We start from the raw sequence: 22,295 nt of genomic DNA on the forward strand, positions 1-22,295 counted from the left end.
CCGAAATGAAGGAACCAGGAGTGGATTTTTGTGCAAAAGGGTTGTGAGCTCTGTTCAGTTCTGGTGCTCAGATAAAATCCCCGGGTCCATGATTTTTTAATTCTAAGTGCATGCCTTCTGCATCTAGCTCTGGTTAGCTGGCCTGGGACTCTACAATTGCATCCTTGTATGAGTGGGCCTCATCCCAGGAGTGGAACAAATGGGAGATTGATACCCCATCTGCACTGTACATTTAAAGCAGTATCATACCACTTTAAACAGGCATGCCTTCTCCCAAAGCATCCTGGGAACTGTAGGGTGTTGAGGGTTGTTAGGAGACTCCCATTCCTCTCACAAAGCTACAGTTTCCAGAGTGGTTTAACGGGTGCTTTTTCTGGGGGGAAGCAGGGGTACGCATACCCCTAGACATTTTGTGAATCTAAGTTTGGCCTCATTGAGGGGCAGTCTTTCAATATGAGTAGGAAAATGAAAGCACCCCTAAACATTTTTCAAGGAAAAAAATCATTGGGTTTAACTATCAATCCCTCTTTCCAATGAGTTACGGGAATTGTAGTTCTGTGCGGGAAACAGGGCTGTCCTAACGACTCTCAGCACCCATAACAAACCACACTTCCCAGAATTCTTTGTGGGGGGGACCGTGGCTGCTTAAAGTGGTATGATGATGCTTGAAATGTGGAGTGCAGTTGTGCGTGAAAACTGGACACAGTTTTATTGGCTACAGCAATATATAGGGTTGTCTAGGCATGGGCAGGAATAATGACCGGCTTCCCAATTATTTATCCTAGCTGATTTGCTGGGGTCCCCTCCTGGACGCTGCTAGAACAAGGTTTCCACTGTGGTGCAGGCCAAGTATGTGAGTTTCACTGGCCAGCTTGGCTGAGCAGTACAAAGCCACCCCTGCCACACATTCAAGCTATGGCTGTCTAATGCACTGCCCGCAAGACCCCACACACTGCCTGGTGCCTTTTTCTGCTCTATAGTTATAACAAGAAGCATATATATTTTTTGTCGAATGTCCCAACAGAGCTCCTGCTGAGGGGGAAAGTGAAAAACTCACAACTGCATGCCAGTTTGGCGTGAGCAAAATTCCTTTCCAGCCCTGTCAACCAGTGACCAACCAAATTCCCAGCAAGGGATCTGACCAGGCGGGTGGGGTTGTAAAACAGGTCTCATGGCAGGAACCCCCACCTTGAGGAAGTCCCACCTTCCCAAGAAGCCTCACGATAGTGCAGAGGCTTCTGGGTAATCCCACAAGACCCAACCTGGTTCAGAAGATGGCTCCCACTTCTCTAGGTTCGGCACAGAGGGTGGCCCCACCTAGAGAGGGTTGGCGGGCCATAGGTAGAAAACAGAGTCAATCATACAAGCCTAAAGTCTGTGTACCCCTTTGTTTATGTACACTGGGTTAGAATCAGGCCCACGAAATGCTTATTTCATGCAGGATAGTGCAAATAAACATATGCCTCACTGCAATCCAACTGGGTTTTGTCGTGATTCAGGTGAGGTAAGCAGCAACAACAACCTGGAATTTCATTCACTTTGCATTAATTACTTTTCCCATTTTAGCCTTGGTTATTTCGGATCTCTTTTTGTACACAATGTTGCAGACAAAAGGTTGCATCTCTGAAACACTAAGCACAAATAACGCAGTCATAACATTTTAACTCTCAACTTGTGTGCCTGACAATGACCTTTCGGTTGGTTCCACAAGAAATACCATAGTCTTAATCCTCTTGATAGATGTGCATAAGTAGCTCAGCTTTCAAAAGCCTTGAGAAATTGCCATAGTTATAAATTATAGCAGAGCCAGGCCAAAAAGGCCAACTGATTAAAAAGATAGCGTCTCATTAAACCCTGAAACATGCAACCTTCATTCGCTCCCCCCCCCCTTCTAAGTAACCTGTTCTCATGGTTACAGAGATGCACCAGAAAATCTAATCCCAAAAAATGAGATAAACAACTCAGAAACAACCTTGATCTGTTGTTTTTCAACATCCATGTGTCACAACATTTCAAAAGACTTCCTATTTATTTATTTGATTTCTCACTCAACTTTTACCATAAGGCTACAACAATAAAATAGAAGACATCTTTTAGAGGACATCTGAAGGCAGCTCTGTATAGGGAAGTTTTTAAACGTTTGATGTTTTACTGTGTTTTTATATTTTATTAGAAGCCGCCCAGAGTGGCTGGGGCAATGCAGTCAGATGGGCGGGGTACAAATAATAAAATTGCTGTTGTTGTTTGAAATAATTTTTAATAAAGATTTCCTTGGATTGCAAAAGAATGTGCATTGTATAATGTTGGAGGGGAAGCGAGGTGAGATGTGGGAAGAGGGTGGGTGGCAAACGTACAATATGTTGTTTCTGCTGCTGTTATAAAATATGAAACAATTATAAAACAAAGCAGTTACAACCATAAAACAGGAAAAGTGGAAAAACACGTAAAACCAGTTCTGAATATAAAACAATTAAAAAAACACACAATCCCATTATGTAAAGTAATACAAATGTTTGAAAACAATTCCATATATATATAATTAAAAAAAAAATTAAAAATAGTTGCAATATAGATGCAGACTGGGATAAAAGTTCTCTTCTTAAAAGGCCTGTTGGAGGAGGACCCTTTCGCATGTGATAATGCTGGAACAACACAAAAACAACAACAACAACAACAACAACAATTTGGCTGGGTTTCCCAACAACAACAATTATTTATTTATTTACACCCTGCCCATCTGGCTGGGTTTCCCCAGCCATTCCAGGCAGCTCCCAACAGAATATTAAAAACACGATAAAGCACCAAGCACAGAAAAAACAAGCACAGTCTATGAGCTCATTCACGCTTCCACTTGTGTCATGCCTAGGAAGCCTGGGTCTGAGCTCTTTTCCCCTTGCTCCACTGCTTTCCAAGGGAAAACCCGCTCTTTAGCGACAGATAGGAACAAATGGCAATCTGGGGAAATCCCAAATGGCCATTTGCTCCAATTTCGCGCTACAGAGCCGTTTTCCCTAAGTGGGAAAGGAGCATGGCAAGAGGAATTGTTGCTAAGCCCTAGGTCTCGTTGATGGGCAAACTAAGGGTAAGTGGAACTCTCCCACTGAAATAAAGGTCCAAGCCTGTTTACGGGTTTTCTCGGAAGAAATTCTTGTTGGGCGCAAGGTTGCAGCTGCAGCCAGTTGGACAGTTAATGCCGAAACTTCACAAGTTCCAGTGCGCAACCCCAGCCAACTACAGCGCTTGGGTAGAGAAAGGCTTGCAGAATGATTTCCTTGTACAGTGGTGCCTCAGGTTAAGTACTTAATTCGTTCCGGAGGTCCGTTCTTAACCTGAAACTGTTCTTAGCCTGAAGTACCACTTTAGCTAATGGGGCCTCTTGCTGCTGCCGCGCCGCCGGAGCACGATTTCTGTTCTCATCCTGAAGCAAAGTTCTTAACCCGAGGTACTATTTCTGGGTTAGCGGAGTCTGTAACCTGAAGCGTATGTAACCCGAGGTACAACTGTACTGTATTTTCATGAGCAAAAAACGGGTAGAAAATTTGGAGGCCCACACAGGCCCCCTGGTGGCTGTGGCCTTCATCCGCATAATAAATTGTGCGAAAACTAAGTAAGCAGCATTGAAGTGCATTCTTTTTCCACGGATGAAGCGTTTTGAAATTGTGGGTATAAAATGTGGAAATCCAGCATGGATGTTTTGCAGATAGATTTTGGCATGCTAAGCCTTTCTTTTGTTATCTCGCTTTTTCTTTTCTAGAGAATGAAAGACTGTGACCTCACAAGGCCCTTGAAAACCTTGCATTCATTTAATTAAGTGCTTGGTAATTACAGCATCCTCAGGCCTGGGACACACTGTTTTGTTCTTGAGCTGAAGACAGCAAACTGTTTCAAAATTCCCCAAAGCAGCCAAGTGACGAGTGTGTGTGTGTGTGTGTGTGTGTGTGTGTGTGTGTGTGTGCACGAGCACGCGAAGGGGCAAAGGGAAAAGAACAGGCTCTTTGTGTTCTGGGTTTCTCAAAAATGCAAAGTATGAGGACAAAGATAACTTTCGCTTTCCCCGTTTCTGATGTTTCTCTTTTCACAGAGGAGAGTGCAGCTGCTCGAAAAGATAACAAAGGAACACGAGCGATATAAGAGCAACGTGGACCAGTTTCAGCTGTGGCTGACCCAGGTGACAGAGAGATTAAACTCCTGCCTTAGTCAAGAAGCAAAATCGCCAGCAGAGAACAGAATTAAGTCATTGCAGGTACTTGAACGGTGTCTGGGCTTTCTGTCGCGAGCGGAAAGCTTTACTCCTATTTCCTCGTCTGTCCATGAGCAGGTGTATGAAATGCACGCTCTGAAAGAGCTCATGTGTTCCACCCAAATAGAAGCCTGCATTTCAAAGATTCCGTCCCTCTGCAGCTTTGAAGCTCACAAGGCAGCCTAAGGGAAGTTGCCATCTCTGTCCGGTCTACCTCACATGGTTGTTGTGAGGATTTTTTTAAAAAAGAGATATTGTACCAGTGTTGGAACCCTCAATGCTTGGTAGGTGATAGGGTTTCCAACTTGTGAAGTGCATTTATGTGCCCGTTTGGTATTTTTGCCTCAAGGCAAAAATTGAATGTGCCAGAAATTGACTAGGCAGGACAGGCATCTTCATGTGGCATCCTTGACCAACTGTTTGTTTTTTTATTATTTATTTGTTTATTATTTTTATTATTACCTCACCTATCTGGCTGGGCTGCTTGCTGCACACATGAAAATATAATAAAACGTTAAACATTAAAAACTACCCAATACAAGCCTGCCTTCAGGTGCCTTCTAAAAGTTCTGTAGTTCTTTATGGCATTCCACAGGGAGGGCACTGAGAAGTCCCTCTGCCTGGTTCCCTGTAACCTCACAGTGAGAGAACCGCCAGAAGGCCCTCGGAGGTGGACCTCAGTACCTCAGCAGTTCAGCACAGGCTAACTCCTGAACACCTCTGTATATTGGCTCAGTACTCTGAGCAGCGCCAGGTGCCTGGGTTTAGCTGACATTTTAATTTCCTGCAATGTCCTGGAGCTGCGCTACACTGGGGGCATTCTGGGAAATAAAAATGGTGGTCTGACTTGGTCACATGTTACTGCTCAGAGCACAATTCCTTGCCTCTAAGTAAGCCCACCCGGGCCAATCAGACAGAAACACACCAGGCCCTGCCTCTGGCCACTTAAATCCCATGTTGGCTCCACCCGCTAACCTGTCCCTTGCTCTGACCACTGACTTGGTGTTCTTCCACATGACCTGCTCATTGGGCATTCATCCTGATTTGCTTGCAGGGAGATAAGATGAAGCTGACTATGTAACGGGCACCCATTCTGGTTTGTTTGCGGGCAGGTTAGATGGTGTTGCGTCAAAGCAAGCGTTATCCCACACTTTCCTCAGAGCAAAACGTCCAATCTTTTGGGGAAGCGGGTTTGTTGCACAAGACTTCTCGGTCAGCTGTACTTGCACAACCTGAATTTGCTGGTATGCGATTGAATCACAGCCAAAAAATAGCAACAACCTGGAAGTGCTCTAGGTATTTTTTAAAAATTGGAAATTGACAACCCTGGGAGGAAGAGCATTTAAAACGAAATATTTATTAGCATTATTTCGGGAAGGGCCATAGCTCAGTGGGTAGAGCCTTGCGTGCAGAAGGTCCCGGGTTCAATCCTGGCTTCTTCAGGTAGGGACTCCTGCCTGAAACCCTGGAGATCCACAGCCAGACAGTTCTGAGCTGGATGGGCCAATGGGTCTGACTCAGAACAATGCAGTTTCCTATGTACCTAGTAGTAGTAGTAGAAGTGTAGAGTTGGAAGTGACCCCGAGATTCATCTAGTCCAACCAGTCCTGGGATGTTGTAGTAGCAACCTTGTCCCTCTATGTAACTCTTTCTGAACCCCTTTCTCCTGTAGGACATTGCCAAAGATGTGAAGAGTGGGGAAAAGAAATGGCGACATCTTGAAGCTCAGTCTACAGGTGTGATGCAGAACACCTCCCCGCTGGGAGCCGAGAAGTTGAAAGAGGAGCTTGAGGATCTGAAGAAAGCCCTGGAGAAGCTGAAGGTTGTCAGCGCTGAGGAAGAAGAGAGGCTGCTGAAGAGCCTTAAATCTGAAAACGCCTATCATTCGCAAGCCAGGCTCTTGGAAGGCGAGGTCCAGGACTTCCGTAAAAGCCTGAAGAGATTAGGAAGCACCTTTGAATCAGATGACAGAGTGAGAGGCGACGAAGACTTAATCACTCTGTGGAGAAAATTCATGGTGAGTAATTATTTGTCAGGGACAGATAGGGAACAAGGAAATTGTTAAATCTGTATTATCCTGCCAGGCTTTCTTATCTACTCTTATACATGCCCATGTGATTGAAGTATGCAAATTTGTTTTGCCCAGGGAATTTTAAGAGCAATAGGGAAGCAATCTGGAACAAGAAAATTGCCTTTTTCTAGATAAATGCAGAATAAAAATATATGCAAATGTGCCCAGTAAGATAAATTGATTTGATGTGTGTGCGTGCATTTTAAATCATAATACCTTTGTGTTTTAAGGCAGCAAAGGCAACTCTCGCAGCAGAGGAATCAAAGGTTGAGAGACTGAAGGCTCAACTGAAGGATTTGTTCAGGTTTTCGCAAGACACGCAAGCACTTTCCGAAAGCATGATAGGCCTAATACGGGAATATCAAAGGTATTTGGGGGGAACGAGGAGGACAGGAACAAGTAGCCGTTGAAAATAAACTATACCTGAGACGAGTTGGTTCAAATGGGATGGTAGAGGGCGGGAGGCGAACCATTTGGCTTCTATCCAGGCAGCAAAATGTCTTGGATCACTATTTCACATCTGGCTCTGTTTGGTGAGATATTCATGCAAAGCTACACTATGCCAAGTCAGTCCATTGGGTCATCTAGCGCAATATATTCACTATGCTCCATCTCCATTGCCTTGGGTGTTATGCCTCTGAATATCACTTGTTGAGAATCACAGGTGGGCAGAGTGATGTTGTGTTCATGTCTAGCTTGCAGGCTTCCCAGAGGCATCTGCTCAGCCACTGTGAGAACAGGATGCAATAGTAGATAGACCATTGTCCTTGTGTCCATCTCTGTAGCAGAAAGAAGTCAAGTGGGAGATCCCATTATTGGATACGTGGGGAAAGTGTTGGTGGCAAGAGTCTTCCTTTTGCTGCTGACCCTTAAGCACATGCCCTTACTTAGGAGGAAATGTTTATTGGATAAAATAAGTCTTATGGCAGCACCTCACCAGGATTTCGGAAAGGGTGCTTCTCAGCCCTGTGTGGAGATGCAAGGGATGAAATCTAGGGCCTGCAAAGCAAATTGCTCTCTCACTAAGCTCTGGTCCTGCCACATACCTGGGATGTGACCTAAATAAGCTTTTTGGTCTGTTCCAACCTTACTCATTGGTGTTCTGGTGCTGGAGCACAACAGCAGCATTTAGTTGGGAGAAAGACTCACAAAGGTCGATGCTCAGAAACACCCCTGTTTCTAAAATCCAGCAAAGCCAATGGCATTAAATGTAGACGATGTGAAGCTGGAAAGACCAGTGGTCTGACTTAGGGTATAGTATCTTCCCATCTTCTGCTGCTTAACCCAGCTTGCCTGCCTTTAGTGCCAAAACAGACTGTCATTTCATTTTAAAATATCAAAGCGGTTAAACTATAATAGGAATCACACAAATATTAAAGCAGATCACCAGCTGACTATTGTGGGAAATGTCCCCCCCCCCTTACTTGTCTGTATAAGCCTGGCAGCAAGGAATTTCCCCCCACAAACCTTTTAAAGTTAATGCAGAGAGCACCTGCTGAATCTCTGCTGGAAGAGTTTTCCACAGGAATAGGCAATGACGCTGAATGGCTCAGTTTTGTGTTGGTGTCAATTGAGGATTTTCCCACCCTATAATCAAGCAGTATATCAATTTTAAAAAGTAATAATAATAATTAATAAATAAAAACTTGGGAGGCAAAGACTGAAGCTCCTACAGAGGATCTCAGCGATAGCGCTGAGATATAAGGGCTTAGAAAGTCCCTGCAATAACCTGGACTTAAGTTGTTCAGGGCTTTGCAAATTAAAACAAAGGCATTGAACCTGGCTCAGTAGTCAGTGGGCAGCCAGTTTTAAATCACATCATTTGTTCCAGTGGCAAGGGAGGGTGGGAAGAAGGATGCTTCTCCTCTCGCTACCTTGCATGGCATCCTGCCCTCCTTCCTGTCTATTCTGAATGTCAGGTGTTGGCAGTCTGCTTTGAAAGTTGAGCAAAACCACTTCTCTTGCTTGCCTGGGTGACATGTTTCCTAAGAGCCAGCTTGCTCTGTAGGTCACTTTTAGTGCTGTTAGTCTCTAGGTTAGGGGTGCCCATTTATACTTCGAATCCTTATCTTGAAATGTTCTGTGCCTTGTTTGCCATGCTTGAAGATAGACAGTACAGAGATAGCAGTTGTTGTTGTTGTTGTTGTTTAGTCGTTTAGTCGTGTCCGACTCTTCATGACCCCATGGACCAGAGCACACCAGGCACTTCTGTCTTCCACTGCCTCCCGCAGTTTGGTCAAACTCATGCTGGTAGCTTCGACAACACTATCCAGCCATCTCGTCCTCTGCCGCCCCCTTCTCCTTGTGCCTTCAATCTTTCCCAACATCAGGGTCTTTTCCAGGGAGTCTTCTCTTCTCATGAGGTGGCCAAAGTATTAGAGCCTCAGTTTCAGGATCTGTCCTTCCAGTGAGCACTCAGGGCTGATTTCCTTAAGAATGGATAGGTTTGATCTTCTTGCAGTCCATGGGACTCTCAAGAGTCTCCTCCAGCAGAGATAGCAGTAACAGTAGTGAATTGCTAGGCATGGCCCTTCACTCCAGTTTTGCTGGGCTAATTTCTTTCCCGTCATAGATTTTTGGGTACACCTATCCTGCCAGCTTCTAATAACCAACCTCCTGTTTCCTACTTACATTCAGCTGGGATAGGCAGGAATTCCAGCCTCCCTCTCTCCCCCCCCTCCCTCTCCCCCTGAGCTTTGGCAAAAGACTTGCACTTCCAGGCTAACTGGAATCAGGAAGTGACGAGCATATAGCCCACACCTTTCCAGACTTGGAGGAAAGATCGTCGGTCTTGCAAAGGCGCGGTTAATTTTGTTTGCTTCTGAAAAGCTGTCTTCCTTATGTCAAGCACAGAGCACGCTGGCAAGCTGAAAGAGGTTTGTCTTTATTAAATGGGTCGTTTCAAGAAGGCAGTTCAGATTTTAGGAAGCAAGTCTGGGATGCTTTCCAATGAGGAGTAGCAAGGAAAAAGAAAACTCCCAATGTTTGCCAACGCAGAAAAAACAGTTTGCTGCCAGCTTGCTGCTTTGCAGGAAGTGGCAAATCCTTAAGGGGCAGAAGCGGAAGAACAGCAAAGGTAGTTGTCACAGGACTTCTCATCCTCCAAAACTAGTTTGAGGGCAACCTCCTCTTATTGTATACAAAGGGAAATGAGAATGCTGCTGTGCGGTGTCAAGTGAGATGAAAACTCCTCACTGTCTCTAGTTTAGCTAAAACAAAAGGTTTCTCCCAGGGAGAATTAACACCCAGGAGATGTTTTCTCCAAAGATGTTTCTCCATTAAGATTGGCAGCTGCATCTAGCCAGGTTCCATCCAGCTAGAGAAAAGTGTTTTGCCAAGTGTTTGTAAAGCAGCAAGTAGATTCTGATTTGGGGAAGTCGTTGCTGGTTTCTGCCTGTCTAGGTTGGAGGGGAAGGGGCATAGCTCAGTGCTGGAGCATCTGCTAGGCATGCAGAAGATTCCAGATTCAATCCCCAGCATCTCCAGACAGGGCTGGGAGAAACCTCTTACTGTAACCCTTGAGAGCCACTGCCAGACTAGCCATAATGGCTGTGCTCTGCCTTCACTGCCAGAGGCTTTATGCTTCTGAATTCCTGTTGCTGGGAATCACAGGTGGGCAGAGCGCTGTTGCGCTCATGTTCTTCCCACAGGCATCTAGTTGGCCGCTGTGAGAACAGGACGATGGGCCTGATGCAGCTGTTCTCAATGCAGACAATGCTGTGGTAGGCGAACCAGTGGTCTGTCTCGAGTGATCTTTGTTCCAGTTGCACAGGCCCGCTTATGGTAATTCCACACAGCAGGTGCACCAGGAAGGAATGTGCATCTTGGTATCTTAAAAATAGTAAAAAAAAAGGTTTTGTTGTTTCTCTGAGTGGCAGAGGCAGCTGCCCGGAAGCAAGAAAACGGGTTTATTATGAAGCAGAGACTGAACTGCCTTGTGTCAAAAGAGCAAAGGACAGAGGGCATTGACCATTTGGCTTCCAATGCAAAGGAAAAGCCAGGCCTTCTCTCTCTCTCTCTCTCTCTCTCTCTCTCTCTCTCTCTCTCTCTCTCTCTCTCTCTCTCCCCTTCTCTCCTTCAGCTTTGTAGAGTAGTTCTCTGTCTGTTTTTGCAGCCTGAAGCAGAAGACGTTTAAAATGAGCACCGAGACTGAGACGGAACTGAGGCAACGCTTTCAAAACCCCGTGAGAGAGTTCCAGCTGTGGAAGCCATCGGCTCAGAGGCTCCTGGACACTGCGGCGAATGTCTCTGACCCGGCCTTGACAGATGCTTTTCTGCATCAGATAGAGGTGACAAGATTCTCTGCAGTTCTTGAAAGCCTAAAACTTGGTCAAGCACAGAACCTGTTTGTGTACACACACACACACACACACACACACACACACACACACACAAATAATTTGCTGACAAGGAGACATGACAGTGATGTTTCTGCAACCGCTGGGCAGCCCCCGTTAAAGGAAGGCTTCTCTGTTACTATAGGAAACAACATTTATTATTAAATAATTACATGCTGCTTAATTCCCAGATGGCTCCCGAGCCATTTCACGAAACGTAAAAACCAATTGCCCAATGTTGTTAAAATACAGAACAATTAAAAACACACCATAATTAAAAGGCACAATGAAACAGTCCCATTAAAACATAAAAATATAAATGGCCATGATTAAAATGTGCAGCAAAACAACCCTGTTTGTTTTCAACCCGCAGTAATGGCTGTCATTATGAGAAGATCTGGACGCATCGAAGAACCCTAAGTTCTGTGCATGGAAACACACCTCTCTTTCTCCCCAAGTCAGCAGAATCTATGACGAACAACAACAACAACAATTTATTTATTTATGCCCCACCCATCTGGCTGGCAGCTCCCAACAGAATATTAAAAACACGATTAAAACATCAAACATTAAAAACTTCCCTAAACAGGGCTGCCTTCAGATGTCTTCTAAAAGTCCGATAGTTGCTTGTTTCCTTGACATTTGATGGGAGGGCGTTCCACAGGGGGGGGGCCACTACCGAGAAGGCCCTCTGCCTGGTTCCCTGTAATCTCACTTCTTGCAGGGAGGGAACCGCCAGAAGGCCCTTGGTGCTGGACCTCGGGCTGAACGATGGGGGTGGAGACACTCCTTCAGGTATACAGATGGGGGTGAAGACACTCCTTCAGGTATACAGATGGGGGTGAAGACACTCCTTCAGGTATACAGATGGGGGTGGAGACACTCCTTCAGGTATACTGGGCCGAGGCTGTTTAGGTCAGCACTAACACTTTAAAGGTCAGCACTAACACTTTGAATTGTGCTCGGAAACGTACTGGGAGACAATGTAGATCTTTCAGGACCGGTGTTTTATGGTCTCGGTGGCCACTCCTAGTCAGCAGTCTAGCTTCCGCATTCTGGATTAGTTGTAGTTTCTGGGTCACCATGAAGGTGATTAGATGTGGACAAGTTGTCTTTTGGGGAAGAATTCCCATCGCTATGAATCCCAGGCCACGGTTTGAAAGCTATAGAAGATTTAAAACCTTAAACAGCCTGGGGCCAGGTTACTGGTGTGTGCACATAAGAGCAAAAATTCCCTATCAGATCAGGCCAAAGGACCGTCGATTCCCAACATCCTATTCTTGCAGTGGCCAACCAAATCTGCAAGCAGAATCTGTATGCAACAGTGCTCTCCCTACTTGCGATTCCCAGAAAGTGATATTCTGCTTCCTCCAACGGTTGGAGACAGAACATAGATTCCATAGCCAGTAGCATTTTTTCAGCACAACTAGTACAAATCTACCCAGTCCCTGATATTGAGATCCGAGAGCTCTGCTTTCTGGCCAGTCATCACTGAGAACATTTATACCACAGCCTTTTCTCAGTGAGCTCACGGTGTCAACCAATGTAAGTTAAAGCAATAACTTAGGAGTTTTAAAAACAAGCTAAGAACAGCAACAGTTGTTATAAAATACCAAACCAAAGGTATTCACTATCACATTCCATTGGACTTGGAAGCAAGGATTTTATTGGTGGACACAGGACACAGGGCCTTTTTGGTGTTGGCACCACAGCTGGGGAATTCTCTCTTCAGAGAGATCTGCTCAGCCTGTTCCTGTTTTCAGATGGGCTTTGAAAATGCTTCATTTCCTGGAGGCTTTTATATGCTAGGTTCTCAGATTTTCATGCGTATTGCTGCATTTTTGACATGCGCTGGACTTTAATGGTGGGGTTGGTGTTATTTTGGAAAGCAGGGTACAAATTATTCATGTGAAAATGTGTTCTCTCCTGTAGGCATTTCTGGCCGAAAGCTCCCGCTTTAAGGAGCAGCTCATGATGTTGCAGATGAAGAAAGATTTCCTGGGCAGCATTTTCGAGGCAGAGAGAGCAAAGTTGCTCCTGGCTGAAGTAGCGGATGCCGCAAAGGAAACGGAACACCTGCACAAAAGTCTGCTTCAGAGCAAAATCAGGCTGCAGGTGAGACGCTTCTGTGGACTTTGCTCTTAGGCCACGGGATGAATTCTGTGTTTTGGGACCATGAGTCCTCTTGTTATTTGATACACTTGTATGCCTTCATGTGAGTCTGGCAGAGTAAGGCAATCATGCCAAAGTGTGTGGAATAAAAAAACAATCTTCTCTCTCTTTGGTTAGGCTTTGGTGTCTGAGCATAAAGACTTTGACGTGGTCTTCGAGCCTTTGCAGAAGAAATTGTCCTCTATCAGAGCCAAGTTGGAGGCAGAGAAGGAACCGTTGCCTGACCTGGCGGGCAAAGAAGCCCGGCTGCAGAGGCTACAGGTAATTGAACGGTTCCTATTCAGAAGAATTCTGTCCGGGGGAAGTCATTACTAAGGCAAAAGAGCACCATCAATGCACAGGGTGTTTTTGTGGAGTCACAGGAGCGAGATATCCCACGTAGCGCATTGGACCTGGAGTTGTGAGACTTGGGTTCAAATCCCTACTCAGCCACAGAGCTTACCGGATAGCCATGGGCCAATTGCTCTCTTCCCTTGTGTCTGCTCTATTTTGCAAAGTTGCTCTGAGGAAAAAAGGAGAGAGAGCATGTCCACCAGCCTGTCTGTTTGTAGGAAAGGTGGAATAATTAATTGCAATCCCTTATTTTGAAAGCTGAGACTCTGAGGAGTTTTCCTTACCTCTGTACCATTTCTGTATGTGCACCTCTGCACACCTTCTCTGATGTCTTTGCAAGGCTCTCATTCTCTCCTACACATATACTATATAGTAATGTACAGAAGAGACTTCTATGTGACAGTGTGCAAAACCGCTGTGATTAAACAAGAACTCCTCAGTCCCTTCCCCAGCTCCCAGGCTCTCTCTGCCACTAGCTCTGAAGTTTAAAATGTGGCTTGAATTGTATGCTAAGCTGCTGAACTGCGGGGAGTGGTGGTGGTAATAAAAGATAGAGATGGGCGCTCATTGCCCCTAATGGACGTGTTAGGGCATTCAGGTTCCTGACATATTTGTTTGGTTTGCTGGTGGTACTGTTGTTTGAGCAATTCTGCATATGGCATCATGTAAAAGGCACAACACAGAATATCCTCACTGTGAGGCTTTCCCCCCTGCTGTGCTCAGTTGCAGGGCAGTTGCTTTGACTGCAGAAGGCTGTTGCTTTAATCCTTGGCATTGCCACTTAAAGGATCTCAGGTAGCAGCTAGACTGGTGACTGGGAGCCGCCGCTGAGACCATGTAACATACGTTGGCTCCCAGTACATTTCTGAGCACAATTCAAAGTGTTGGTGCTGACCTGAAAAGCCCTAAAAAGCCTCGGCCCAGTATATCTGAAGGAGTGTCTCCACCCCCATTGTTTAGTCCAGACACTGAGGTCCAACTCCAAGGGCATTCTGGCAGTTCCCTCCCTGCGAGAAGGGAGGTTACAGGGAACCAGGCAGAGGGGCTTTTTGGTAGTGGCACCTGCCCTGTGGAACGCCCTCCCATCAGATGTCAAGGAAATAAACAACTATTTGGGTATTAGAAGACATCTGAAGGCAGCCCTGTTTAGGGAAGTTTTTAATGTTTGATGTTTTAATCGTGTTTTTAATATTCTGTTGGGAGCTGCCCAGAGTGGCTGGGGAGGCCCAGCCAGATAGGTGGGGTATAAGTAATATATGATGATCATCATCATCATCATCACTGCATGAGCAGGTGGGACCAGAGCTGGTTGAGAATCCCAACCCCCAATGACAACTAGTCTCTCCCCCTGATGCCGCCATTCATTGCCGACTAGCCCTGCCCCCTGATGCCAGTGCTTTCAGTGCAAATGTCTCCAGGAAGGGAGACTTCACACGCGGCAACTTGTGCAATGTGAAATCTTCTTCTCCAGGTCATCCAAGGAGACATGACAGAGTGCGCTGTTCAAATCGAAGATCTGGAAAAACTCACGCAGTCCGACCCAGCGCAGATTAATAAAACCAAGCAGCTTTCCTCCAGCTATCAAATACTGAAGAGGTCTCTGGAGGTAAATCAGGTTTCGCTCAATGTTTTGCTTTGTGGCATAGTTTGCATCTCTGCAGCTGTTTCTCCACAAGTTCCAGCTGGGCAAAAACGCTTTGATTGCAAAGCAAGGTCAGTGAATGGCATGACTCTGGGAGACTTTCAAGGGCTAGATGGAGAGGACTGAAGGGCCTCATTTGGCCCCTTGGCCTAAGGTTGCCCACCACTGCTTTACCTCCCCCACCGCCCCACAGTTGCTATTTTCATTGGTGTTAATGCAAATAGTAGTGAGGGGCAGCGACACAGATTTTCATTACACAAGCCAAGTCCTGCCTGGGCCTCCACACTTTCTGCTGTGGTTTAAGGACAAATGCAAAGCCACATTTAACAGTAAGTGTCATTTGCCTCTTAAAGATCACATATTTAGCTTCTGGGGAGCCTGATCCTCTGTTCCTATTTGATCCAAAGCAAGTCTAGCTGAGTTCAGTGGAAGTTATTTCCACAGCGGTCCGGGATGCTCTCTCAAGACGCTTTAAAAAATGGAACTTTTTGTTGTCGCTGCTATGAACCTGGAAGTCTCTGTTCAGTGCTTTAAGGCTGCTGATGCGTGGGACATAAAAATCCATCTTGGTGTTTTTCCAAAGCTTTCGGGGGAGCGGGGTGTCTCCGCCACTTCAGGCATCAATCTGGCCTTTATATATTGTTGTGCAGAGAATCTTAGTACTAGATCATCCACACAGTTTATTGCCGGAGGATTATAACCGCTGGAAACAAATAGCGTTATGTAACATGGCGAATCAATTTAGCGTCTAGCGATTTGTTGGTGGGGGAATAAAGGTCTACACTCCTTCTCAAAAGAAACAACAAGCTTGCTGCAATATCTTAATTTGATGGGCCAACCGAAATCTAAAGGTGGTGATAAAAAATGTACAGTAATGCAGAAATTTGGGCTGGGTTTTCAAGAGGGATAAAGTTGCTTGTAAATGTCAAACTCTTCTTTTAGGAAGACTTTAAAAAAAAAAGCACCACCATGAATGAGAACTCCTTTTTTTTGTTTTTGATTTTACCCTGCATGGTGGTTTGGCTGTTTAGGTCTGTGGTTTTGAGAAAAGAAAAAGTGTGCCTTACAGCACAAAAACATACATATTTCTGTGTGCGTGGGTGTGTTTATTTAATATATGTATATTATTATTTAATATATATATTTCCTGTGCTACATCCTACTTCATCAGAAATGTAAATAAATGTAGGGATTGGCTGAGCAACCAATTCCATTCCATTCTGGTCTCGCTGTCACTCAGCCATAGGCCTGTTCAAACCCATTGTATGCATTTTGTACACATCTTATGCACACTTCTAGCATGAAATCCAAACTTCCCAGTGCTTTCACCAGTAAAAAGTGCATTTTCTATACACCTTCCACATCTTTTAAGTTCTTATTCACCCCCAAAATGCACTGCAATATCCTGAGAAGGGCATAATCTGACTTGGAGTTACGTTCTAATCCACAAATACATTTGAGAGCATCAGTTCAGGTCAGGTCCACTGTGAAAATCGGACCAAGCAAGTTCTCCCTCATCCCAAGGGATACACTTGTGTCGTGCATTTTTATTCTTAGAGCACCACCGTGTGGCCAGTTTTGAATATGCAAGGGTTCTTTTAATTGTGTGCTGGTTAAGAAAGATCTCATTTTACTGCTGATGCAGATGTTACTTTGATCTGCTATCTACCCTCATTTTTCATTTATGGAAAAGGTTTGCTCATGCCGCCAACTTGCAGCGCAATTGTACTCATTTCTACTCTGAAAAAAGTACTGTTGAGTTCAATGTGACTTATTGCAATGTGAGTATATATAGGCCTGCAACTAAGGCTCCACCTGTACTATACATTTAAAGCAGTATCACACCACTTTAAGCAGGCATTTTAGCACAAATTTCTCCCAGTAAACAAACCTGTATGCACAAACATTTTCTCCTAATGCAATGCATTTTTGTATGTTACTTTCAATAACATCTTCATTTTTATGCACGTTTTCTCCTAAAATCTGCATTTTCATAAACATTGTTGGCAAATTGCTTTGCAACATTTGGGTTGGTGTGAATTATTTTGAAGGATGGCTCAACTGCGTTTTGGTTCTCATGTCATTTTAGAAAGTGCTGGTTTGATGCATGTGGTTTTAAAATCATCAAATCAAATTTCTCCCCCATCTCAAGCAGTGTCAAAATGAAACCTGGAGCTGCGTTGCAGCCCAGGACTGTGCAATATGCAGGGAGGCCTGAGGCAGCATCCTTGCTCTTGTTGTTTAGTCGTTTAGTCATGGCTGACTCTTCGTGACCCCATGGACCAGAGCACACCAGGCACTCCTGTCTTCCACTGCCTCCTGCAGTTTGGTCAGGCTCATGTTGGTAGCTTCGAGAACACTGTCCAACCATCTCGTCCTCTGTCGTCCCCTTCTCCTTGTGCCCTCCATCTTTCCCAACATCAGGGTCTTTTCCAGGGAGTCTTCTCTTCTCATGAGGTGGCCAAAGTATTGGAGCCTCAACTTCACGATCTGTCCTTCCAGTGAGCACTCAGGGCTGATTTCCTTAAGAATGGATAGGTTTGATCTTCTTGCAGTCCATGGGACTCTCAAGAGTCTCCTCCAGCACCATAATTCAAAAGCATCAATTCTTCGTCGATCAACCTTCTTGATGGTCCAGCTCTCACTTCCATACATCACTACTGGGAAAACCATGGCTTTAACTATACGGACCTTTGTTGGCACGCTTAACATTGCTCACTAGGAGATAATTAGGAGGGCCACCAAGACATCTCTGTTGTGATTGATTACTGATGTGGTTCTCCCTGATGTTCTTTGTAGAACATGACAGCCCAGAGCAAGCACCACGTCCAAGTCCACTGGACATTTAATGACAAATCGTCAGATCTCCTGCAGTGGCTGACGGTGACCAAGCAGAAGCTGGAGTCCTATCAGGATGGCAATGGAGGGTGGAAAACGAACAACAGGGCTTTGGACTTGGAGGTGAGGAACATTTATTTCCTTGTGATGTCATGACCATGCTGTGCAGGTGACAAATCCGCCTGCCCCCACCTGGTGTCCTCCAGGTGTTTCTGACTACAACTCCCATCAGCCCTAGCCAGCATGGCAAATGGTCATGAGTGGATAAAATTGTAGTCCATCGACATCTGGAGGACCACAGGTTCCCTATCCTTGGTTTAGAATGAAGGTGAGGAACCTCAGGCACAGGGCCTAATGTGGCCCCCCAAGCTTCTCAGTCTGGCCCTTGGGACTGCCTCCAGATCACATCCCTTCCTCGGTCACTCTTGCCAAGCCACACTTCTCACCAGCCCTTGCTCTGTGCCCTTCTCAAGTGATAAAGGCTCCCGCTTGCCTGGAGGAAAGGGTGGAGAAGTGTGAACGTGTGTGCAGAAGCCCTTGACTTTTGCATGACTGAAACATAACGTGCTGTACAAAACAAAGAATTACATTCATTGACCCACATCCACCTTTGCCTCTGGTTGGCATTTCCAACCAACCTTGCACCCCTAAAATGTTGCCCTCAAGGAAATGCAGCTGAAAGGGGTTCCCCATCCCAGGTGCAGATGGATCTGTGGCTGATCTAGCAGATGGTCCTCTTCTGTTTCCATTTACAAAAGCACCACCTGTGCATAGACTGTTAGCATCCATCTGTTGGAGAGTTACAGCGTCTGCTGTTCCTGTAGAGACTGATTCTGGAGAGACATGTTTTGTTGCAGCTGGGGCAGATGAAGGCGTCCAGTTGTGCTGTTGCAGATGCACCATGGCGTTTTTTCTCTCTGTGCACCTCCCAGTGGCAATTCCTCCTCTGTTCACTGCTATGGATGCACAGCCTATCTGTCTGTTTCATGGCACTGCGGTCATCTGCAAGGATTCCCATAGGGTGGGGTTAATGTTGCCAGCCTTCATGCCACGTTTGCAGACATCTTTGTAACGCAGAGCTGGTCTACCACTGGGCCTAGTGCTGGAAGCCAGCTCTCCATAGAACACATCCTTGGGGATCCTGCCATCTTCCATTCTGTGGACATGACCAAGCCAGCGTAGATGTTGCTGAGACAGGAGTGCAGAATGTGGGCTTGGGAGACCATGCCTTTGTTTGAGACTCTTTCCTGCTATGTGGTGCCCCAAATATTCCTGACACAGTGCATATGGAAGGCGTGGAGGCACCGCTCCTGGTGGGTGTAAATTGCCCGCAACTCACTTCCATAAAGCAGCATGCTCAAGATGCAAGCCTAGTAGATCTTCATCTTGGTGTTGGACATTAGCATCACATTCTCCCACACCCTTTTGGAGAGGCAAGCAATTGCTGCAATATGCTTGTCCGGCTCAGCGTTGATGGAGAGATACTTTGGTGGCGTCTACATGATTCTGCGTGTTGTGCCCTGTGCCTTTCAGAGGCTGCAAAGTGAGTTTCCAGACAGAGAGATTCAGCTGCACCTCACTGAAGCCCACGGGCAGCTGGTGGCAGAAAACTCTTCATTGGAAGGTGCTGAGAGTATCCGAACCAAAGTGAAGAGGCTAAAGGAATCTTTCGAGTCTCTCGAAGGCATGATGTCAAGGTAGGCGGATAGGCAGCTGTGATGTTCTGCACTCCAAGTTGGCTGGCACAGAGGGTGGACAGAGCGAAAGGGCAGGCGAAGCCATGGTTGCATTATTAGCTCCCATTTCCTCAATGGTTTGAAAGGTCTGTGTAGCTCGTGGGCTTCCAAGAGGCAGGTGCTTTGTTAGTGTGATAACAGAGTGCTAGACTAAATAGGTCTTTGGTCCGACCAAGAAAGGCTCTTCTTATGCCCTTAGGTAGCATTTCCAGTTTGGGGCCTGCCGATCCTCATTTGGCAATGTCGTTCAGCCTTGCAAATAAGCCCACTAAAGTTACTAGCCTGCAAAAGTTGCTGGCTATGGCAGAGACTTCCCTCCTCTGTCGGTTGGCTCAGTTTCTTTTTCTAGTTGCAGAGGAGCGATGGAGAACTCTGTTCCTCCTCCACCAGCCTGTTCATTCACCTGCCGGCAATGGCATGTCACCCATGGCTACTCAGCAAGTGCTTAAGTAACAGTTCTGATATAGACACGGCACAGGAAGCAGCAGGCAGAGTGGCTTCCTTTCTGAGTAACTGCTGCATGAAAGCTCCAAAATGCCGCAGCAGTGGTTCTAGTGTGGTTAAACTGTTTATCTAAATGCATCCCACAGTTTATAAAGCTGTATCCTGGTAACAAAGGAACCCAGCAGCGTTTGTGCTCTGTGGAAGCCTACAAGCAGGAACCAGTTCTCTTCCAATAGGCCCTTTTTATTTTCCTAAGTAGAGAGACATTTCTGTTTTCATAAGGTACATTTAAAGTACATTTTCCCACACTCCCACAAATCTTAGGAACTGTAGTTTTCCCCTCACAGAGCTACAATTCCCAGGGTTCTTTGGCTCGGGGGAAAGTATGCTTTAAATATATTACCGGTATGTTTTTATATATGTTGGAAGCCACCCAAAGTTTCTGGGGCAGGGCACAAATTATTATTATAATTATTATTATCATTATTATTGTTAACAGTGCTTTTTCCTGGGGGGACGCAGGGGTACACATACCCCTAAACATTTTGTGAATCTAAGTTTGGCCTCGTTGAGGGGCAGTATTTCAATGAGTAGGAAAATGAGAGTACCCCTAAACACTTTTTTTAGAAAAAAGCACTGATTATTATTGATAATAATGCATAGTGTGTACATAGCCATAAACTTAAATGATCTTCCCACACTTAACCCTTTTCTGTGTGTGTGTTTCTGCTCCAATATTTAATCACTTAAGCTCCAATAATTAAGCGTTACTTTTTAGATCTTTCCCAATGCAGCTGAATAATACCATCTAAGTCTTTATGAATCACTGTGGGGTTCTGGGAATTTGAGCTTTCGCCCCCTTTCCTTTATCCATAACTTTCCTGGCAAGTTGTATGCTTTTCTCCTTTGCCCAGACTTCCACCCCCCCACACACACACACACTTTCCAATCTAAGTTCTTTCCCCACCTCCTGAGCCTGTCAGGTTTCCTCATCAGTTCAGAAACCAGCCGTAGGATTGTAACCGTTTCCTAATCACAGCTAGGAGCGCTCTGCTAGAACAATCCCCTGGAAAGTAACGATCCATTTAAAAAGTGGCCTTAAAACGGCAAGACCACGTCCAGGGAGAATGAATAAAACCCGCTGGCAGGAACTTGTCACGGTATCTTTTACATCTCTGCTTTGTCCCGTGATGCTGCTGTGCTTGTGCTGTTTGGGAGCTGGTGGTTCAGTTGCTAGAGGACGTCAGAGAAAGCTTATCCAAGCAAGGTCATCCATGAATCAAGATGAAGACAGGGATTTAATGCCTCACTCTTCTGCTTGTTCCCAGTGCAAGAATTTCTGCTTGCCAGACAGAATGGTCTCCCCCCTCTCCTCCCCCTGTGCACTCATCTCGGGGTTCTCCTATCCTTCTGGAGTGGATTGGGGGGGTTCTAACTACCCTATAGGTAGGTAGGTAGTTTGGGACGCGGGTGGCACTGTGGGTTAAACCACAGAGCCTAGGACTTGCCAATCAGAAGGTTGGCGGTTTGAATCCCCATGACGGGGTGAGCTCCCGTTGCTTGGTCCTTGTTCCTGCCAACCTAGCAGTTCGAAAGCACGCCAAAAAGTGCAAGTAGATAAATAGGTACTGCTCCGGCAGGAAGGTAAATGGCGTTTCCGTGCGCTGCTCTGGTTCGCCAGAAGCAGCTTAGTCATGCTGGCCACATGACCCAGAAGCTGTATGGCGGCTCCCTCGGCCAGTAATGTGAGATGAGCACCGCAACCCCAGAGTTGGTCACGACTGGACCTAATGGTCAGGGGTCCCTTTACCTTTTAACTACCCTATGCTCCTTCCATCCCTCCTCCTCATCTGATGGCTCCCTCAAAGACACCAGCTCAGGGCTCATGACAATATTGGCCACAGCTTCAACACACTATGTAGCCCATAGGAATCTTTAGTAAGCTTTACGGTTTAGTTGGTGGTCCCAGGATGAATAAGGGAGGCAGTGGAGTTTTAGAAATGTTACAAGCCTTAGCTTAACTATCTCTCCTCTCCCCTCCCCTTCTTCGGTTTGACCATAGTCTCCTCCAGAAAATCTACCCAAACAGGACAACCGTAGATGCCGGCAAGAAAACAAACTTTTCAGCCAACCTGTCATCCCATGGTTTTGCCATTCGCTCCACAGAAGATCTCAACCACTCCTGGGTGAGAAAAGCATTTCAGTCACCTTTTTGCTATGACTTAAGTTTTGTGCAACAGAGCTGACGAAGGAACGGGTCTGAGCCTCTGTACTAATTTCACGGCTGGGGTCATAAAGGTGAGAACCTGTTTCAGCCAGAGTGCTGTGTTCCCTTTATTTCCCTCGCTTCTCCAGACACTAGGTCAGGGTTTCTCAAACTTGGGTCTCCAGCTGCTGTTGGACTACAATTCCCATCATCCCTAACCACTAGTCCTGCTAGCTAGGGATGATGGGAGTTGTAGTCCAAAATCTGCTGGAGACC

At 45.8% G+C, this 22,295-nt stretch overlaps 1 protein-coding gene across 1 annotated transcript in view; it reads left to right on the plus strand.

The window, feature by feature from the left end:
- The window catches only part of SYNE3 (spectrin repeat containing nuclear envelope family member 3), an 88,872-nt gene that overhangs the window by 36,272 nt on the left and 30,305 nt on the right, over nt 1-22,295 (plus strand). The window contains exons 6-15 of the mRNA XM_028716797.2: nt 4,082-4,243; nt 5,913-6,257; nt 6,542-6,678; nt 10,426-10,600; nt 12,581-12,763; nt 12,938-13,081; nt 14,625-14,759; nt 17,595-17,756; nt 19,167-19,330; nt 21,876-21,999. Of these exons, the coding sequence (XP_028572630.2) occupies nt 4,082-4,243; nt 5,913-6,257; nt 6,542-6,678; nt 10,426-10,600; nt 12,581-12,763; nt 12,938-13,081; nt 14,625-14,759; nt 17,595-17,756; nt 19,167-19,330; nt 21,876-21,999 (1,731 nt within the window). The remainder of the gene's footprint in view (nt 1-4,081; nt 4,244-5,912; nt 6,258-6,541; nt 6,679-10,425; nt 10,601-12,580; nt 12,764-12,937; nt 13,082-14,624; nt 14,760-17,594; nt 17,757-19,166; nt 19,331-21,875; nt 22,000-22,295) is intronic.

The sequence above is a fragment of the Podarcis muralis genome, chromosome 1 (genome assembly GCF_964188315.1).
Source record: "Podarcis muralis chromosome 1, rPodMur119.hap1.1, whole genome shotgun sequence".
NCBI classification, from domain to species: domain Eukaryota; kingdom Metazoa; phylum Chordata; class Lepidosauria; order Squamata; family Lacertidae; genus Podarcis; species Podarcis muralis.